The 18,668-nt window shown below is 36.7% G+C and overlaps 1 protein-coding gene across 3 annotated transcripts in view; it reads left to right on the forward strand.

Moving 5' to 3' along the window:
• The window catches only part of capzb (capping actin protein of muscle Z-line subunit beta), a 115,573-nt gene that overhangs the window by 11,265 nt on the left and 85,640 nt on the right, over positions 1 to 18,668 (forward strand). For all 3 annotated transcript variants that reach the window (XM_069918847.1, XM_069918846.1, XM_069918848.1), the window contains exon 2: positions 17,209 to 17,298. In XM_069918847.1, coding sequence (XP_069774948.1) covers positions 17,209 to 17,298 — 90 coding nt within the window. The remainder of the gene's footprint in view (positions 1 to 17,208; positions 17,299 to 18,668) is intronic.

Here is an 18,668-nt window from a genome sequence, read left to right on the forward strand (position 1 = left end):
CATCTCTTAAATTTGAATTTTAAAAGTACTGCCTGAAAATCTCAAAAATCCGGACTGACGCAATCCCCAAGCAGTCTGGATTTTTAGGACTTTTACTGTCTACTGGAGCAGTTTGGTTAGAAGAAGAGATGGTTCTGGTGCATGTATCATGAGTGTTTTGGCTGGGGTGTTGGCAGGTCCCGTTACCTTCAGTTATTTCATGCTATAAAATGGAATGAATCAAATTTTCTGAAGACTGGTTCAGGGCTGGAGGAGACCTTGGGAGGAAGTGGAGCTGGGCTCTTGTGGTTGCCAAAGTTCCATCCTTCAGCATTCACCTGCTCAGGCCATTGTTAAGAGTGGTGGTGTTGTTGGAGTTGCCTCTTCCTGCTAGCTGTTTGTTTGTTCTCCACCATTCATGATTTTATGTGGCATAGCTTTGATTTGATCCATTGGTTATGAAATGACTTGGCCTTGATTATTAGAATGTATGCGGTCCTTGGTTGCATCTTCACCTGATTGGCACTTGCTTTAGGCTTGCCTGTCTGCCGTCATTGAAGTAAGATTAATTGCCTAGCTTGATAGTCGTGGCAAAGTGATGGATATGTCATGAAGTTACAGATTTCTGCTGAAAATAACCAGGCAATCAGTGTCATCTGCTTTGAGCTGCCAAACCTGTCCAGAGTTGATCTAACAGCAAGATTATTGTGGCACACAAGTCTGTGGGATTAACTCTCCCAATTTTGGGGGAGTTGCAGATGTTTGTGAGGAGGATTTGCAAGGATGATTGGACTGGTAATGATTTTGTTTCTTAGTGGCTCAGTTGGTGCTGGGTGATCTGCTTGGTTTTATTCATCGGAATTTATTGTCATGAACATGTCACGGAATTTGTTGTTTCGTGGCAGCGTCACAGTGCAAACATTGCTTAAATTACAGGAACATTTCAAAATAAATAAAATACTGCAAGAAAATAGGAGAAAATGAGGTGGTGTTTGTGTTCATTGTCCATTCAGAAATCTGATTGCAGAGAGGAAGATGCTGTCCTTGTGCTGCTGGGTGCTTGTCTTCAGGCAGCAGTGTGAAGAGGGTATGGTCTGGTGGCCTGGGTGGTGGGGTTCCTCGAGGAAAGGGGCTGCTTTCTTGACCCCACCTTGTATAGATGTCCTCAGTGGAGTGAAAATTGATGCCTGTGCACAGGCTGAGTTAACAACTCTTTGGGCTTTGACCTGTTCTGTGCATTGGCACCTCCTTTCCAGACAGTGATGCAACCAGTCAGAATGCTGTCCACAGTACACCTGTAGAAAATTGGAAGTGTCTTTGGTGATATACCAAATCTCCTCAAACTACTCATGAGGTATAACGGCTGGTGTTTTGCCTTTCTGTTTGAATCGGCACGGAGGACCCAGGACAGATCCTCAGATGTTGACACCCAGGAATTTGAAGTTCTTGACCCTCTCCACTCATGTCCCCTCATGAGGACTCATGAGGTCCATGTTCTGATTTCCACCTGAAGTCCACAATGAACTCCAGTGGATCTCTCCCCCTCCTCTACACTTCCTCATTGTTGTGTGTGATTCTGTAGTGTCATGGGAAAATTTGTAGATGACATTTGAATTGTGCTTAGCCTCATAGTTATAGATTTAGTGTGAGTAGAGCAGTGGGGTAAGCACATATTCTTGAAGTGTTCCTGTGTTGATTGTTAGAGAGGAGGAGAGGTTGTTTCCAATTCATACTTTCAATGAGGAGGTCAAGGATCCAGTTGCTGAGGCCCAAGTTTTTTTTTTGGAGCATGTTGACCAGCTCTGAGGGAATGATGTTGTTTAGGGCTGACCTGCAATGAAGAGTACCAAGCTATAATCATGTTGCTGTTGTCTAGGTGATACAGAGCTGAGTGGAGAACCAGTGATATTGCAGTTGGGGAATTGCAGTGGGTCCAGATCTTGGGTATATGTTAATTCTGGCCTTCACTAACCTTTCAAAGCATTTCATCACAGTGGATATGAGTGTTACTGGGCAATAGTCATTGAGGCAACTCACTCTCTCATCTTGGGCACCAGTATAATTGATGCCCTTTTGAAGCAGGTGGGAACATCTGACTGCAATGATGAGAGAATTGAAAATGTCTGGGAACACATCTGCTACTTGGTTAGGATAGTGTAATGCAGATAAATATTGGGAGAATTTGGTAAAATTATAGGATACATGCACACATTTTAAAACAGATCTTATTTGAAATACTGAAGAATTCATATTCAGTGAACTTTACAGAAACTATGGATAATGCTATGCACACTTCACAAGTAGGTGCTAATTGAAATGATGTCTTGGACTGGAGACACTTTGGCTGTTTGCAAAAATCTACAAAGTGCCCACAGAAAGGTCCTAAAACAACAAAAGACTAACTCCTATTGTTTGCTGGAGAAGGTGGGGGTTTTGTGACAAGTGAGAGAAAGAAGGACTTGTGGCCAGCAGTTTGTTATCTCTGATGAAGAGAGAGACTGAACAGTCGCAGCTGAAGCAAGCAGGAAAAGCTTGTTGGAACTGAAACAGAAAGCTCCAGAGTGGTGGATGGTTGGAAGTGCTGTCTGATGTTGCTCTTGGAATAAGAGGAACAGAAAGGAACTCTGGTTGCCCAAAAGAAAGAGGTTATCATCTGGAGAACCTTGATGGGGCAAGTTTCATCAGCAATACAATGGTGGTACCTCAGTTGTGGAAATCCTGGAACAACAAATCTCTTTCTGCAAACTTCCAAAGGATCTTCCTGAGCAGTAAACATTTACCTTTCGAGCACCAAAGCCTGGTGAACTTTATATATGTTAAATCTGTGCACAGTATAAGAATTGCCTGCAACCAGTGAACTTGTAAAAATGAGAAGTGAGATTGAACTGTGAACTGAAGAACTTTTCTTAAACTTACACACACATTACATACACGTGCGCTTAGAATTAGAAAGGGGTGGGTTAAGGTTAGTTAATAGAGATAAGTTAAAGTTTGATTCTGTTTTCATGTTTAAAGATAATTAAAAACCACTTTTGTTTAAGCAACTACATGTCTTGGTGAATGTCTATTGCTGCTGGGTTGTTGTGAATCTTTTGATTCCTCCATGGCTTCTTGTTGGGGATCTCCCAGTATGTGCGTTTGGGCACACACTCATCCATGCAGGCCTTGATGTAATTAGTGACAGCCATTGCATATTCATTCAAGTCTGAGGATGAGTCCTTGAATATTGTCTGGTCCACCGATTCAAAGCAGTTCAGTTGGTGCTCCTCTGTCTCCCTTGACCATATTTTGACCATCTTCACCACTGGTGCTGTCGTCCTGAGGCTCTGCTTGTACGCCGGGAGTGGAAGTCTACCAGGTGATCAGATTTGCTGAAATGCAGTCGTGGGATGGCTCAGAAGGCATTCTTCATGGATTTGTAGCAGTGGTCGAGTATGTTGGTTTCTCTGGTGTTGCAGATGATGTGCTCATGGTAGTTCATTAGAAACTTCTTCAGGTTGGGCTGGTTGAAGTCCCCTATGTTGATTGGGAAGGCATCGGATCACAGTGTTCAGCCCCTCCAATGCTAGCCTGAAGTGGAATGTATACTGTGACCAGGATGATGGCAGTGAACTCACTTTGCAATTAGAATGGGCAACACTTGATCACTGAGCGTTCCACGTCAGGGGAGCAGGACTGGGGTCATAACCATTACGTTTGTGCACCAAAATGAACTGATGATGATGCAAAACAATGAGTCCTGATGCTGGTGTCCAGTCTGCATGGTAGAAGGCGAAGCTCTTGGTCTGTAACACTGTCAGGAATGCCCTTGTTCAATCACATCATCTGAAGCACATCATATCACTCTGCTGCTGTAATCTGGCTATAAATTCATCCAGATTATTTTCCCAAGGATTGTTGGTTAGCCAGGAGGATGGTAGGGAGTTGAGGCCTCAAGGTCCAGTGTCTTTTCTAACCAAAAGCGCCCCCCCCCCCCCCCGCATCCATGTGGTTGGATCTTCCTTAAATGGCCTATGAGTCCATTGCTTGTAACTCCTGCAGTCTAAATGCCCCATCAGTCAGTTGCTCGTAACTCCTGTGGTGTTTAGATGGCCTGAGTGCTAGCTGTTCATAATTTCATTGGCCAGGCTGGGTAAGGTTGGCCAGTGTACATCAGGGGAGGAGGAAACTGCTGAATCAGATCAATGTACTTTACAACAGAGTCATTTGGAGTTCTCATTACTGATGAGAATTTTATTTTTAAATCCTGAATTTAATTGTCTGGGTTGTCAATCATAATCTCTGTGATTTTAGTCCATTAACTCAAATCATGCTCTGTTCTCGCTGCAGCCATCGGGAAAGGGGTGTAGGTGAGTCGAGATTCTTATCACCAGGTTCAGGAACAGCTGCTCCCTCTCCACCATCAGACTCCTCAACAACAAGCTCAATCAGGGACTCATTTAAGGCCTCTTACTTTCACATTATTTATTGCTGAATATTTTTTCTGTATTGCAGTCTTTTATATTTTTGTTTTCTTTCTCTCTTGTGTGCATATATCTCTTGAGTTCATTTATTGCACTACCGATAAGTAGAAATTCTGCCTGACCCGCAGGAAAAGTTGTTGTATGTGATGTCGTCCATAAATCTGACAATAAATCTGAACTTTGAAATCAGTGCACACTACCTTACACCTTTATATTCCTGATCTGTTTACTGGTTATTAAATTTTTTATTTTTCACACTATAAACCACATTGATCAAGATACATACATTTTACTTTTCAAATATATAGTGTCGTTTTCTCCCCCCCCCACTCTTCCCATCCCACCCTCCCTACCTCCCCTCCCATTCATTTAAAGTACAGAATCTAAGATACATTAAACCCGTCAAACAATGTTGTCACTCAATAAAAATAAACAAGAAATTCCACTGAGTCAATTCTTTTCATTTCCTTCTCCTTCTGTCATTTTAGGTGGTAGATGACCCCGGTAGGTTTTCTCTATTGTGTTTCATGTATGGCTCCCATATTTGTTCAAATATTGTAATATTATTTCTTAAATTATATGTTATTTTTTCGAATGGAATACATTTATTCATTTCTATATACCATTGTTGTATTCTCAAGTTCTCTTCTAATTTCCAGTCTGACATAATACATTTTTTTGCTACAGCTAGGGCTATCCTAACAAATCTTTTTTGTGCACCATCCAAATCAAGTTCAAATTCTTTGATTTTTATGTTGCTTAGGAGGAAGATCTCTGGGTTTTTTGGTATATTGCTTTCTGTGATTTTATTTTATATCTGATTTAGATCTTCCCAAAATTTTTTCACTTTCTCACACGTCCAGATTGCATGAATTGTTGTTCCCATTTCCTTTCTACAACGAAAACATCTGTCAGATACTGTTGGGCCCCATTTATTTAACTTTTGAGGTGTAATGTATAGCCTGTGTATCCAGTTATATTGTATCATACGTAACCTCGTGTTTATTGTATTTCTCATAGTTCCAGAGCATAACTTCTCCCATGTTTCCTTCTTTATCTTTGTTTAAATCTTGTTCCCATTTTTGTTTAGTTTTACCATTTGTTTCCTTATTCTCCTTTTCTTGCAGTTGAATATATATATTTATTATAAATTTTTTGATTATCATTGTGTCCGTAATCACATATTCAAAATTACTTCCCTCTGGTAACCTCAGACTGCTTCCCAATTTGTCCTTCAAGTAGGATTTCAGTTGGTAGTATGCCAACACTGTATCTTGAGTTATATTATATTTATCCTTCATTTGTTCAAAGGATAATGATTTATTTCCTGAAAAACAATTTTCTATTCTTTTGATCCTTTTTTCTCCCATTCTCTAAAGGAAAGGTTATCTATTGTAAAAGGAATTAGCTGATTTTGCGTCAGTATTAGTTTTGGTAATTGGTAATTTGTTTTATTCCTTTCTACATGAATCTTCTTCCAAATATTGAGCAGATGATGTAATACTGGAGAATTCCTACGTTGTACCAATTTTTCATCCCATTTATATAATATATGTTCAGGTATCTTCTCCCCCATTTTATCTAGTCCAATCTGGCTTTTCCCTTGTTTGATAAAAATCTGATAGGTATCTTAATTGTGCGGCTCTATAATAATTTTTAAAGTTTGGCAGTTGTAAGCCTCCTTGTTTATACCATTCTGTTAATTTATCTAGTGCTATCCTCGGTTTCCCCCCTTTCAATAAAAATTTCCTTATTATTTTCTTTAACTCCTTGAAGAATTTCTCCGTCAAGTGTATTGGCAATGCCTGAAATAGGTATTGTATCCTTGGGAAAATGTTCATTTTAATACAGTTTATCCTTCCTATTAGTGTTAGTGGTAAGTCTTTCCAATGCTCTAAGTCGTCCTGTAATTTTTTCATTAGTGGATAATAATTGATTTTATATAGATGGCTGAGGTTTTTATTTATTTGTATACCTAGGTATCGTATTGCTTGCATTTGCCATCTGAATGGTGATTCTTTCTTAAATTTTGAGAAATCCAAATTATTCATTGGCATTGCTTCACTTTTATTTACGTTAATCTTGTAACCCGACACTTCTGAATATTCCTTCAATTTCTTATGTCATTCTTTTATTGATATTTCTAGTTCTGTTAAGTATACTATAACATCATCTGCAAATAAACTGATTTTATATTCCTTGTCTTTTATTTTTATCCCTTTTATTTTTTCTGTTCTTATCAATTTTGTTAGTGGTTCTATAGCTAACGTGAACAATAAGGGTGATAGTGGGCATCCCTGCCTTGTTGATCTGCTTAAGTTAAATTGCTTTAATTATATATCCATTTACTGTCACTTTCGCCAATGGCCCCTTATATAGTGCTTTAATCCAATTAATATACTTCTCTGGTAAACTGAATTTTTGTAGTACTTTGAATAAATAATTCCATTCTACTCTGTCAAAGGCCTTCTCTGCGTCTCAAGCAACTGCTACTGTTGGAGCTTTATTCCCTTCTACTGCATGAATTAAGTTAATAAATTTACAAATATTGTCTGTTGTTCGTCTTTTTTTAATAAATCCAGTTTGGTCTAGATTTATTATTTTTGGTACATAGTCGGCTAATCTGTTTGCTAATAGTTTAGCTATTATCTTATAATCTGTGTTAAGATATTGGTTTATATGGCGCTGGTGCGAGTGGATCTTTCCCTGTCTTTGGTATTACTGTAATTATTGCTGTTTTGCATGAATCTGGTAAGCTTTGTGTTTTATCAATCTGGTTGATTACTTCAAGGAGGGGAGGAATTAATAAATCTTTAAATGTTTTATAGAATTCTATTGGGAATCCATCCTCTCCTGGTGTTTTATTATTTGGTAGTTTTTTTTATTATCTCTTGTATTTCTACTATTTCAAATGGTTCTGTTAATTTATTTTGTTCCTCTATTTGTAATTTTGGTAGTTCAATTTTAGTTAAAAGTTCATCTATTTTGTCTTCTTTCCCTTCGTTTTCAGTTTGGTATAATTGTTCGTAGAATTCTCTGAAGTTTTCATTAATCTCCATTGGATTATATGTGATTTGTTTGTCTTTTTTCCTTGATGCCAATACCATTCTCTTAGTTTGTTCTGTCTTAAGCTGCCATGCTAGAATTTTGTGCATTTTTTCTCCTAGTTCATAATATTTCTGTTTTGTCTTCATTATGTTCTTCTCCACCTTATATGTTTGTTGTGTTTCATATTTTATTTTTTTATCTGCCAATTCTCTTCTTTTAGTTGTGTCTACCTTCATTGCTAATTCTTTTTCTATATTTACTATTTCCCTTTCCAACTGCTCTGTTTCCTGATTGTAGTCCTTCTTCATCTTGGTTACATAACTTATTATTTGCCCTCTGATGAACGCTTTCATTGCGTCCCATAGTATAAACTTATCTTTCACTGATTCCGTATTTATTTCAAAGTACATTTTAATTTGTCTTTCAATGAATTCTCTAAAATCCTGTCTTTTAAGTAGCATGGAGTTTAATCTCCATCTATACATTCTTGGAGGGATATCCTCTAACTCTATTGTCAATATCAGGGGTGAATGGTCCGATAATAATCTAGCTTTATATTCTGTTTTTCTTACTCTGTCTTGCATACGAGCTGATAACAGGAATAGGTCTATTCTTGAGTATGTTTTATGTCTACCCGAATAATATGAATATTCCTTTTCCTTTGGGTGTTGTTTCCTCCATATATCCAAAAGTTGCATTTCTTGCATCGATTTAATTATAAATTTGGTTACTTTGTTCTTTCTATTAATTTTTTTCCAAGTTTTATTCATGTTTGAATCCAAATTCAGGTTGAAATCCCCTCCTATTAGTATGTTCCCTTGCGTGTCTGCTAGCTTCAAAAAAAATCTTGCATAAATTTTTGATCTTCTTCGTTAGGTGAATATACATTGAGTAAATTCCAAAACTCTGAATATATCTGACATTTTATCATTACATATCTCCCTGCTGGATCTATTATTTCCTCTTCTATTTTAATTGGTACATTTTTACTGATTAATATAGCTACTCCTCTAGCTTTTGAATTATATGACGCTGCTGTTACATGTCCTACCCAATCTCTCTTGAATTTCTTGTGCTCCATTTCAGTTAGATGTGTTTCTTGCACGAATGCTATATCAATTTTTTCTTTTTTCAGTAAATTTAACAGTTTCTTCCTTTTGATTTGGTTATGTATTCCGTTAATATTTAAAGTCATATAGTTCCTTTCCGTTTCCTCATCATCACCTTTCCTTCTTATCCATTTCTGCTTTCTTGTTTTGAACACTTTATACGACAACATTTCTAAAACATCAAACATTTCCCTTATTCTCCTATCTAAAATTTCTTTAACCCCACTATCCCCTCCCCTTCCTGAGTTGCCCTTTATCCCTTGTCGGGCAACCACATCTCCCCTCTCCATTTGGATTTGCGAATTCACTCGCAAGCGTCAACTGATTTCGCAGTGACCGTAACTCCTCACCACCCAGCCCCCCCAGAAAAGATTTCTATTTTCATGTATAACAAAGGTCACTCTCTTAATTCCCTCCTTACTTCCTCTCTTCCCTTTCTTTCCCTTATTAATTCTTATCTGTACTCTATATATTTTCCTTTAAATACGGATACACTCATGTACACACATATATACATACACACACACATATATATATATATATATATACACCCATATACACACATACATATAGTTCGTGGTCATTTTTGCTCTCGTTACATGTCTTCATCTCTCTGTCTGTCTTGTTGTTGTTCTGCAAATTTTCGTGCTTCCTCCGGATCCGAGAATAGTCTGTTTTGCTGCCCTGGAATAACTATTTTAAGTACCGCTGGGTACTTTAGCATAAATTTATATCCTTTTTTCCATAGGATCGCTTTTGCTGTATTAAACTCCTTTCTCTTCTTCAGGAGTTCAAAACTTATGTCTGGATAGAAAAAAATTTTTTGATCTTTGTATTCCAGTGGCTTTTTGTCTTCTCTTATTTTCTTCATTGCTTTCTCCAATATATTTTCTCTTGTTGTATATCTTAAGAATTTTACTAAAATGGATCTTGGTTTTTGTTGTGGTTGTGGTTTAGGGGCTAGTGTTCTATGTGCCCTTTCTATTTCCATTTCTTCCTGTAATTCTGGATTTCCTAGGACCCTGGGGATCCATTCTTTTATAAATTCTCTCATATTCTTGCCTTCTTCATCTTCCTTAAGGCCCACTATCTTTATATTATTTCTTATATTATAATTTTCCATTATATCTATTTTCTGAGCTAACAGCTCCTGTGTCTCTTTAACTTTTTTATTAGATTCTAATTTCTTTTTTAAGTCCTCTACTTCAATTTCTACGGCTGTTTCTCATTCTTCCACCTTGTCCACTCTTTTTCCTATATCTGACATGACCATTTGTATTCTATTCATTTTTTCTTCTGCACTTTTAATTCTTCTTTTTATTTCACTAAATTCTTGTAATTGCCATTCTTTTACTGATTCCATATATTCTTTAAAAAAAATATATATCCATTGTCTTGCCTTTCCCTTCTTCTTCCATTTCTCTGTGTTCTTCTTCTTCTTCTTCCTCTGGGTTGGCCATCTGTTGTTTCCTTGTTTTCTTTTTACTCTTCTTTCTTCTCTTTATTTTCTATGTTCTCTTCCTGTTGTGTTGCAGCTGTCATCCTCAGCTGTGGAGATCGACTCCTCAGCTGGTCCCCCCTCCCGTCAGTGTTTTTTTTGTCATGCGCATCACGCATGCGCGACTCCTCGCGTATGCGTGGTTGCGCACTTTTACTTGGCTCCGCGAGCCATTTTTGTAGTCCCGAGCTCGGGACTTCCACTGACCTGAGGGAGCGGGCTTCTCTCTCCGCGGCGGGCCTCCTCAGACAGGTAAGGCCTTCACCTTCTTCCGACGTTCTTTCTTCTTCTCTTCTTCCCGTTGCTTTCGACTTTTCTTTCTTCGCTGCCATTTTCTTCCCACCTTTACTTTCACTTTGTTTTAATTTTTATGTTTGTGCCTTTGTGTTTTGTGTGTTTTTTTTTAAACTTTTCCGGAGAGGGATGGAGTTCCCTGACCAGCCACTACTCTATCACGTGACTCCTCTCATATTCCTGATCTGTTTGATTCACAATCTGTAAAAATCTACAAATAATTTTTTGTGACTCCAATGTACATAGCTAACTCATAAAAATTATGTCATCAATGGGACGGAGAGGAGAATGCTGCAGATAATATTGTGAGCAATACAGTAAAGTAGGAAATTTTCAGGTAAACATTGTGGCGAATTTTGTACTTCACTAATAAAAGATGAATTATGCAAAGAAAGCCAAAAATGGGAAATCAGAAACAGTTGCAGAAAGTGTCGGAAATGTGCAGCAGTGGCCAATATTTGTGGTTAATACAAATGCATACACATATCAGATGTGCTTCCATCTTCTGACTGCAAGTGTGCACCACATATTTTAAAAAAAATCTCTAAATAGATGATGTCTGATTCTTTCCAGCAGTTTCCACTTTTGTTTCGAGAATATTTCTGGTATTTGTTAAATGAAAACCACAGCAGCCATAATTTTCAGTATTTATTTAAAAAAAACTCAATCATAACCGTTACATTGTTTTTATAAAGGCAAAATTGTTATTGCAATTTTTTTTCCTTTAGATTCTTGGCCTCCTTGAAAGGAAAAGATTATTTCCGTGCATAAATTCACTTATTTCTCTGTGTGACTGTTAGTGTGGTCTATGAAGAAATACTGTAAAGTTTAGTAAAGATTTTGCTTATTTTTCAACTTGCACTTGAAGGAATGTTTGAACATCAGTAGTTAAAGTGTTAAGTACCAGAAAATGATTTGACCACAACCTATTCCTTGGTTTTAATGTAGCTTGAATGGATTTGTTAACACTATTTTCCCAGTAACAGGCACGTTATTGGGGATTTGTTTCTTTTTATTTCAAGTAGCTGATTGTTATAGATGCTTCTCTCTAGAGGAACTCACTTTGGATCCATAAATGTAAAACCATTTCATTCCCTTGAAGTTCTTTTCTCCACACACCCCACCTCCACACCCACCACACTGGCGCTGAAGGTCCAGTAAGATAAACAATTCTCTGTGTAATATTAATTGTAGATTTTTTAAAAAAAAAATTGCATCTTGTATTGGTACCAACATTTTGGTAAAGTAAGTGGTTTTCAAAGCACAAATTAAATGGCCTTAAGAAGAAACTTTTGAATTGTCAGTGGCTTTTTAATCGGTGAATTAATTGTAGTATCTTTATGGTTAATGATTATGCAGCACCCACATAATATAACCAAGTTTTATAAATAATGAGTACAATACCAACAGGTGAAACTGTAATAAAAATAAAGATGAAAAAATAAAATTGTTAGTTTCAAAGCAGCTGAAAATAACATTGGTAAATTCCACTTGAAATTGTTCCTGTTTTCCTGCATTTTTACTCAAAATTATTTAATCAAACATAATTGTCAATAGAAAACACTGCAATTGGGCACTATTTTAATTAATAAACTCTGTTGTATTTAGGATTAGCTATTTAAAATAGGCTTGTCATTTTTTTTTTAAAAAAGTCCAGTTTTGTGCATGGCTGCTGGTGTGGCAGATATGTTTTTGTGTATAAATTTCCATCACAGGTATATTTGATGTCAGTGAGGTACTGTGGCTTTTCATGTAATTCAAAATTGCCTGAATGTTGTCATTAAATATTTGATTGTGGTTAGAAAATTGTGATGGATTTGGATAAAAATTCTTCTCATAAGTAACTGGTTTAAGAATCAGTGGATGTGGTTAAAATGGGCAAAGTTTTCACAAAAAATGTTAAGTTTTTCAATGCAGAGAGTTGTTCTGATTAGAATTTCAATGTTTGAATGGTGGAAATATTATTGAAAAGATTTTAGAAGAGAAGGGGATTAGTGCTTGAGGAATATAATTTTGAGGACTTTGGGGAATGAGCAGGAATGGAATTGACTGAATTGCTCCTCAAAGTTGGTGTGGACCAATCTTCAACATTGCGATGATTCTGTGCGAAAGGATGCCTAGTCTCTTGGATAATAGGAGTACAAGATTTAATCTTTTATTAAATTACTTTGTTAACAAAATGACTGAGATCAATAGTTTTTAATTTTTGAGTAATTCTTTTAGAATGAAGGGAAAACTATAAAGTATGGTTAACTATTTCAAGATATGTCTATTATCCCAGTATAAATCGTAGATGACTCCCAGTCTTTATTCCAGATGAATACTAGATTTTATAGTTCTGCATGTCGGAATTTTTTGATTCTGCTGGTTTTCCTGGAATTAGTAATTGTTGTTTGTGTCTTGAAGCTCACATTTCAAATTAAATTCATAGGCACGTTATTTGCATGGATAATCAGAATAAGAATTTATTGTCATAAACATGTCACAAAATTAATCGTTTTGCGGCAGTATCACAGTGCGAACATTTATATAAACCACCTTAGAAAATAAATAAAAATAGTGCAAAAAAACGACAAAGTAAGATGGTGTCTATGGCTCATTGTTCATTCAGGAATCTGATGGCAGAGGGGAAGAAGCTGTCTTTGTGCTACTGAGTGCTTCTCTTCAGGCTCCTGTATCTTTCTCTTGATGGTAGCAGCGTGAAGAGGGTCTGGCCTGGGTGGTGGCGGCCCTTGAGAATGGAGGCTGCTTTGTTAAGACTCTGTCTCTCGTAGTTGTCCTTGATGGAGTGAAGACTGGTCCCTATGATGTTGCAAGCTGAGTTAACAGTCCCCTAGATTTTTTAAAATTCTTGTCCTGAGAATTGGCACCTCCTTACCAGACAGTGATGCAACTCGCCTGAATGGCAGTTCCAAGAGTCCTCGATGATGTATCGAATCTCCTCAAACTCCTTACAAAGTATAGGCGTTGACAGGCCTTCGAGATTGCGTCCACTTGGAAGCTCCAGGGCCAGTCCTCAGAGATGTTGACACCCGGGAATTCTTGACTGCTTTCCCCCTCAATGAGGACTGGTTTGTGTTCTCCTGAAGTCTGCAATTATCTCCTTGGTTTTGTTAATGTTGTGCATATGGGGTTCTGTGTCACCACTGAACTAGCTGCTCCTGTGGGCTTATTTCTATGTTACAAGACTGGCTATATCTTATTATCAAAATATCCTTTTCTAACCCATATTTTTGGTCCAAAGGTTCCTTTTATTGTCATGGCATTATTCAGGTGCCTTTCCATTCAGCGTGGGAGATCCGTCACGATCTCTGACCCACTGATTTGTAGTTTCTGTCTCCCCTGTTCTCCTTCGGTGAAGGCTCAATCTTTGAGCTGAGACGAGTCGATGTTGAGTTCATGATTATACAAGGGAAAATTACTGAAGTGGTTTCCCATTGCCATCATCAGTTGCATTGTCCATACTGGATGGGTAACTCTGGCCATTGATCAGTAGATTCATCTGCCCAATGTTTTTAGCTTTACAATCATAAATTCCAATTTGTAGAATCTGCTTGTAAAAAAAAAAAAAAAAAAAAAAAAAAATACTATCCACCATCTGAAATCCATGGCTTCATGTGATCCTGATTTGGAAGCTAAACAGGTACAGTACAACATTTTTTTACTTCGGAAGGAGCATCTTGCACCTCCTTTTGCTGAGTAATTGCTCAGCACCAACTCTGGTTGTAATGCAATAGTCGATTAAAAATGTAATGTTCTGTTATTTTCTGTTCTGCTTTTGTCGCTATTGAATGTAGTTTTTGGATGGTATCCAATTGCATCCTAAGGCTTATTTAATCAATAATTAATCGTTAATATCTCATTTAGTGAACAGGTTTGGCATCTGCCCTAGAACAGCATTTTCATTATTATTCTCTGTTGAAAAACTGTAGCAGTAAAGTTGCATGTTCCTATTGAGAGTATCTCTCATTCAACAGTTTCAGTTCATTTTTTTAATCATGTGATAGTTGTGAAATAGGATGTTAGAGGCATTTTTTCTTTTTCTTCCCGACGTAGAAGATGAGCTATTCTTTTTTAAAAATTTTTTTATTTTTAACACTATGAACCATATTGACCAAAATACACACAAACATTTCCCTCTTGAATATACACAGTGTCATTTTCTCCCCTTTTCCCCCCCCCTCCCCACCCACTCAACGTTCAACATATATGATACATTAAACCCTTTAAACAATGTCATCACACAATGAAAATAAACAAGAAATTTGTCTTCTACTTTTACACACTGGGTCAGTTCATTTCGTCGTCTTCTCCTGTCATTTTAGGGGGTGGAGGTCCGCGGTAGGACTTCTCTGTTGTGTTCCATGTACGGTTCCCAAATTTGTTCGAATACTGTAATGTTATTTCTTAAATTATGTTATTTTTTTTCCCAATGGAATACATTTATTCATTTCCACGTACCATTGCTGTATTCTCAGGCTCTCTTCTGATTTCCAGGTTGACATTATACATTTTTTTGCTACAACTAAGGCTAATGTTTGTGTGAATTAATACATGTAACAGAACCCTCATCCACTTCCGTACAGTGTTAACTCTAGCATTACAATTATCACTTTGGCCAATACCAATTCACCTCCAACTAGAAAATTTTCATCAGTGTCCTCATTAAAGGAGTGAACATTGTCTTTGTAAGCATTATATAATTGTTTTTTTTCTATTTATATAAACATGCCATTATTTATTTCACCTTAATCTTATAAATGAATTCATTATCAATTTCATACTCCACAAAAACCTTCACCACAGTTTTGAACTGTAGGAAATCTTACACAGGTTGTTATCTGCTTAGACATGCCCATTATGTGGTCAGAGGTCTGTATGTACGTATGTTCAGTGCTACAAATGGCAGAACTAGTTTGGCCTTTCTGCTTTTGTTCTCCTTCGCCAGCCTTGTATGCTTTGTTGCCAGTCATTAACAAGACTCTGGAGGTCTGTCACATTGTGTTGTCATCTTCATGTACTTTCCCACTTGTCGACAAATTTGACTTGTAAAATCAAGTTGCCTGGGGTGGAGAGTTGTGACTGTTGGTTTCCAGATCATCCTTTCTTTTAAAATATTTTTATTGATTTCAATGATGTTTATTAATTTATTTTGAATGATCTTATTTGTTGTTGAAACAAAGCTGTTATTTATTGTAGCCATAGCAGTTTGTTCTTGGTCTGTTAGAGGGTCATATAATGAGCATTAAGGTTGAAATTAAAACTAGCTTGTCCTTGGAGCCAGCATCATCTGAATCTCTGAAAAGAATTGCTATCCAGATATTTTAATTTTTACCAGCAAATAATTGTTTGAATGACTACTGCATTGCTTTGGACTTTTGTCCTTTATTTGTTTTGCTGGAAATGTCCCTTAAATGAAATAGTAAGTGGTAATTGTGACAAATAACAGGATGTGCAGGAGGTCAAAGTCTTGAGACGTTTTTGCAAGTTTGTGAAAAGACTGTACTAAGCATAATTCAGTTGCTAGGATTGGTGGTGCAACTCTATTCGATGTTTGCCACATAAGAAATATTTCAAGTTTTTAAAAAAAATCAACAGCATTAAACTGCACATGCATGCAGGTTTTAACTATATTTCTTTCCTCGGGCATTCATATCTGGGTGGGAGAATGTTATGCTTTGTGGTTTATATGTCTAACTGCATCAAAATTGCAAAAGTTTGGGAGGCTCATAAAATTTCAAAGTTGGCTTTGCATTTCTGTTTTAACTTGAATGCTTCTCAAAGGATGAGCATGGTTATTGAGTACTTCGATTCACACAAGGTTTCTTCACTTTGTTTCAACGCAGTTCAATCTGCATGGTTATAATTTCCTTATAAAAGATTCTTCTCGAGAGATGATAACATATGCATTGAGTGATATACTGTTTTGTTAATTAACAATGGCTTAAATAAACTTTATTAACTTCTGCGTACTTTGGTCTTGTGTCCCAAATGGACATGGGGTTGTTAACCAAACGTTAGGCTACCAGTTTAGTAATAAATCAACCTTTCATCATTTAAGTAGTGACTAGATTGACTCTAGGTGTCTAACAATGACTTTTTTCCCCCCACCTGACTCTCGTGTGGAAGAGCTGCATGTAAACTTTTAGAAAGTTGTCAGATGATAGGGAAGTGTAATAGTTATTTGATTCAGCCTCTAAGCTACTCTTAAAAGGTACTTTTTACTGACAAAGTATCTTGGTAAATGTTGTTTGTCGGGAGAATATAATGGGATTTATGGATGAAATTACATTGCAAGACAGGAAATGAATTAGATAAGTGCAGCTGTGCCTCAGGGTACTGATTATCCATTATATTTTTCAATTTGGTGCAACCCTGGGCTCCATTTAAAGAGCACAGAATGTCCCAAATAATTATATTTATCTAAGTGATCCACTTTTTTTCTGGGATCAAGATTCATTTGCACACCTGGAACAGATCATGTGTGTGTCATTGCTGTGTAACAAGCATTGGCACGTTAAGCATGCCAGAAAATAAATATCTTGCTCAACTGGTTAGATATGCATTGCAGCCTCAAATGTAGAGGTTATTTGACAGATGTTTGAGTAGAATAATATCCTGATTACCTTCACCAGTTATTGGAGAAACTTTGGACTTGAATCAGTGTTTTAATTATGTTTCATTACATCTCAGGAAATGTGACTGGGCTTGGTGCAACGGAGCTCGATAGCTACATAACTTTTTTTCCTATCCCGTCTTCATTTAAAATGCAGATTTCATTGTTGTTAACACATCTTTATCCATTTCCGTTCCCCAGAGTGACCAACAGCTGGATTGTGCCTTGGATTTGATGAGGCGTCTTCCACCTCAACAAATTGAAAAGAATCTCAGTGATCTGATTGATTTGGTGAGTAAATATTGTAAAGACAAATGCCGTGCTATTTTTATTGGTGCCTGCTGCTTTGGTTTGTGCAGGCAGTGACTTTTTATTTAACTTTATTTAAAAAAAGTGCAAATATTGGAAACCCAAAATTAAACCAGAATATCTTCAAATTTGCATTTGGTCAGCAGCTCTGTGCTGTAAATAGATTGGACGAGATAAAAACAATTGGTATAATTTCTGGTCTGTTTTGTTCATTCGACCAAGAAATTTTGTATACGGATGTAAATACATCAGCTATGCAGGAACTTAAAAATAAATCACTGCTGTTAATTGTGGCAGGTTTATTTACTTGATACAGTAAAACCCCTGGTATCCGACACCTTTGGGGATTGGTAGAGGCTGGATGTGTATTTATGGATGCTTGAGCCTTATTCTTACAATGCCCATCTAATAGACCTGCATTAAGAATAAAGTTTAAAAGACAAAAATACTGTACCTGTACTGAACAAACTTCACTTGCATGAATATATAAACCTTAAAGCATTTTACATTATTTTCAGTCATATTCTTTGAAAACATTTAACCATTGCTGCATCTGCAGGTTCCTCCCCCTCAATGGAGCTGCCCAAAAGATGAACAATAACATTATAGGTAATTAGTCCTCCTGCCCCAAGTTTACAGATAAAGCCTCTGATTAGGGCCACTCTTACTTAGCAGGGATGAGAAGGCAATTTAAAAGTCACCCCAATGGAGAGCAGTATCAACCAGCTCTTCATCCTGGGGAATGCCATTGCTGTTTCACACAACTTTATTCAAACAGCTGCTTCGAGCAAAGCACGACCAAGGCACTACATTGGCTGAATATTTGCTTCCATCTTCACTAAAAGGTTTGTGTTACTTCAGAGAACATTTCCTTTTACAATTTTAAACTTGCTTTTTTTTTTACCTATTATATTATTCTTAATTATTTCAATTTTAAAAAATTTATTTTCCTAATTTTTTTGTGCTGATTCCTCGATGCTGCCGGGTGCTTGAATTCCCGATACCAAGGGTTTTACTGTATTTGTGTGTGTTTTTTTTAATTCTGATGTTCATTAGGTCTTTTTCCAAATGCTATATGATTGTCCCTGAAGTTGCCATACTCAGTAAAATTCATTGCATACTCTAAATTGTTTTTTTTCTCAAACTTTGGAACACAACAAACTTTCCTCCTGCTCGATTGCTGACAAATGCTGTTTCTTGACTTAGAATACTTGACTTTATCAGATTTTTGTTTCCATGATTGGAAATTCTATTTTTAGAATTATAGAGATTATAGAAATTACATTTTTGTTTGAACTCTTACCACTTTTTTTTCCACAACAGTGGTTTAATATTCTCAGAAATGTTTGTAC

The sequence above is a fragment of the Narcine bancroftii genome, chromosome 2 (genome assembly GCF_036971445.1).
Source record: "Narcine bancroftii isolate sNarBan1 chromosome 2, sNarBan1.hap1, whole genome shotgun sequence".
Taxonomy (NCBI): Eukaryota; Metazoa; Chordata; class Chondrichthyes; order Torpediniformes; family Narcinidae; genus Narcine; species Narcine bancroftii.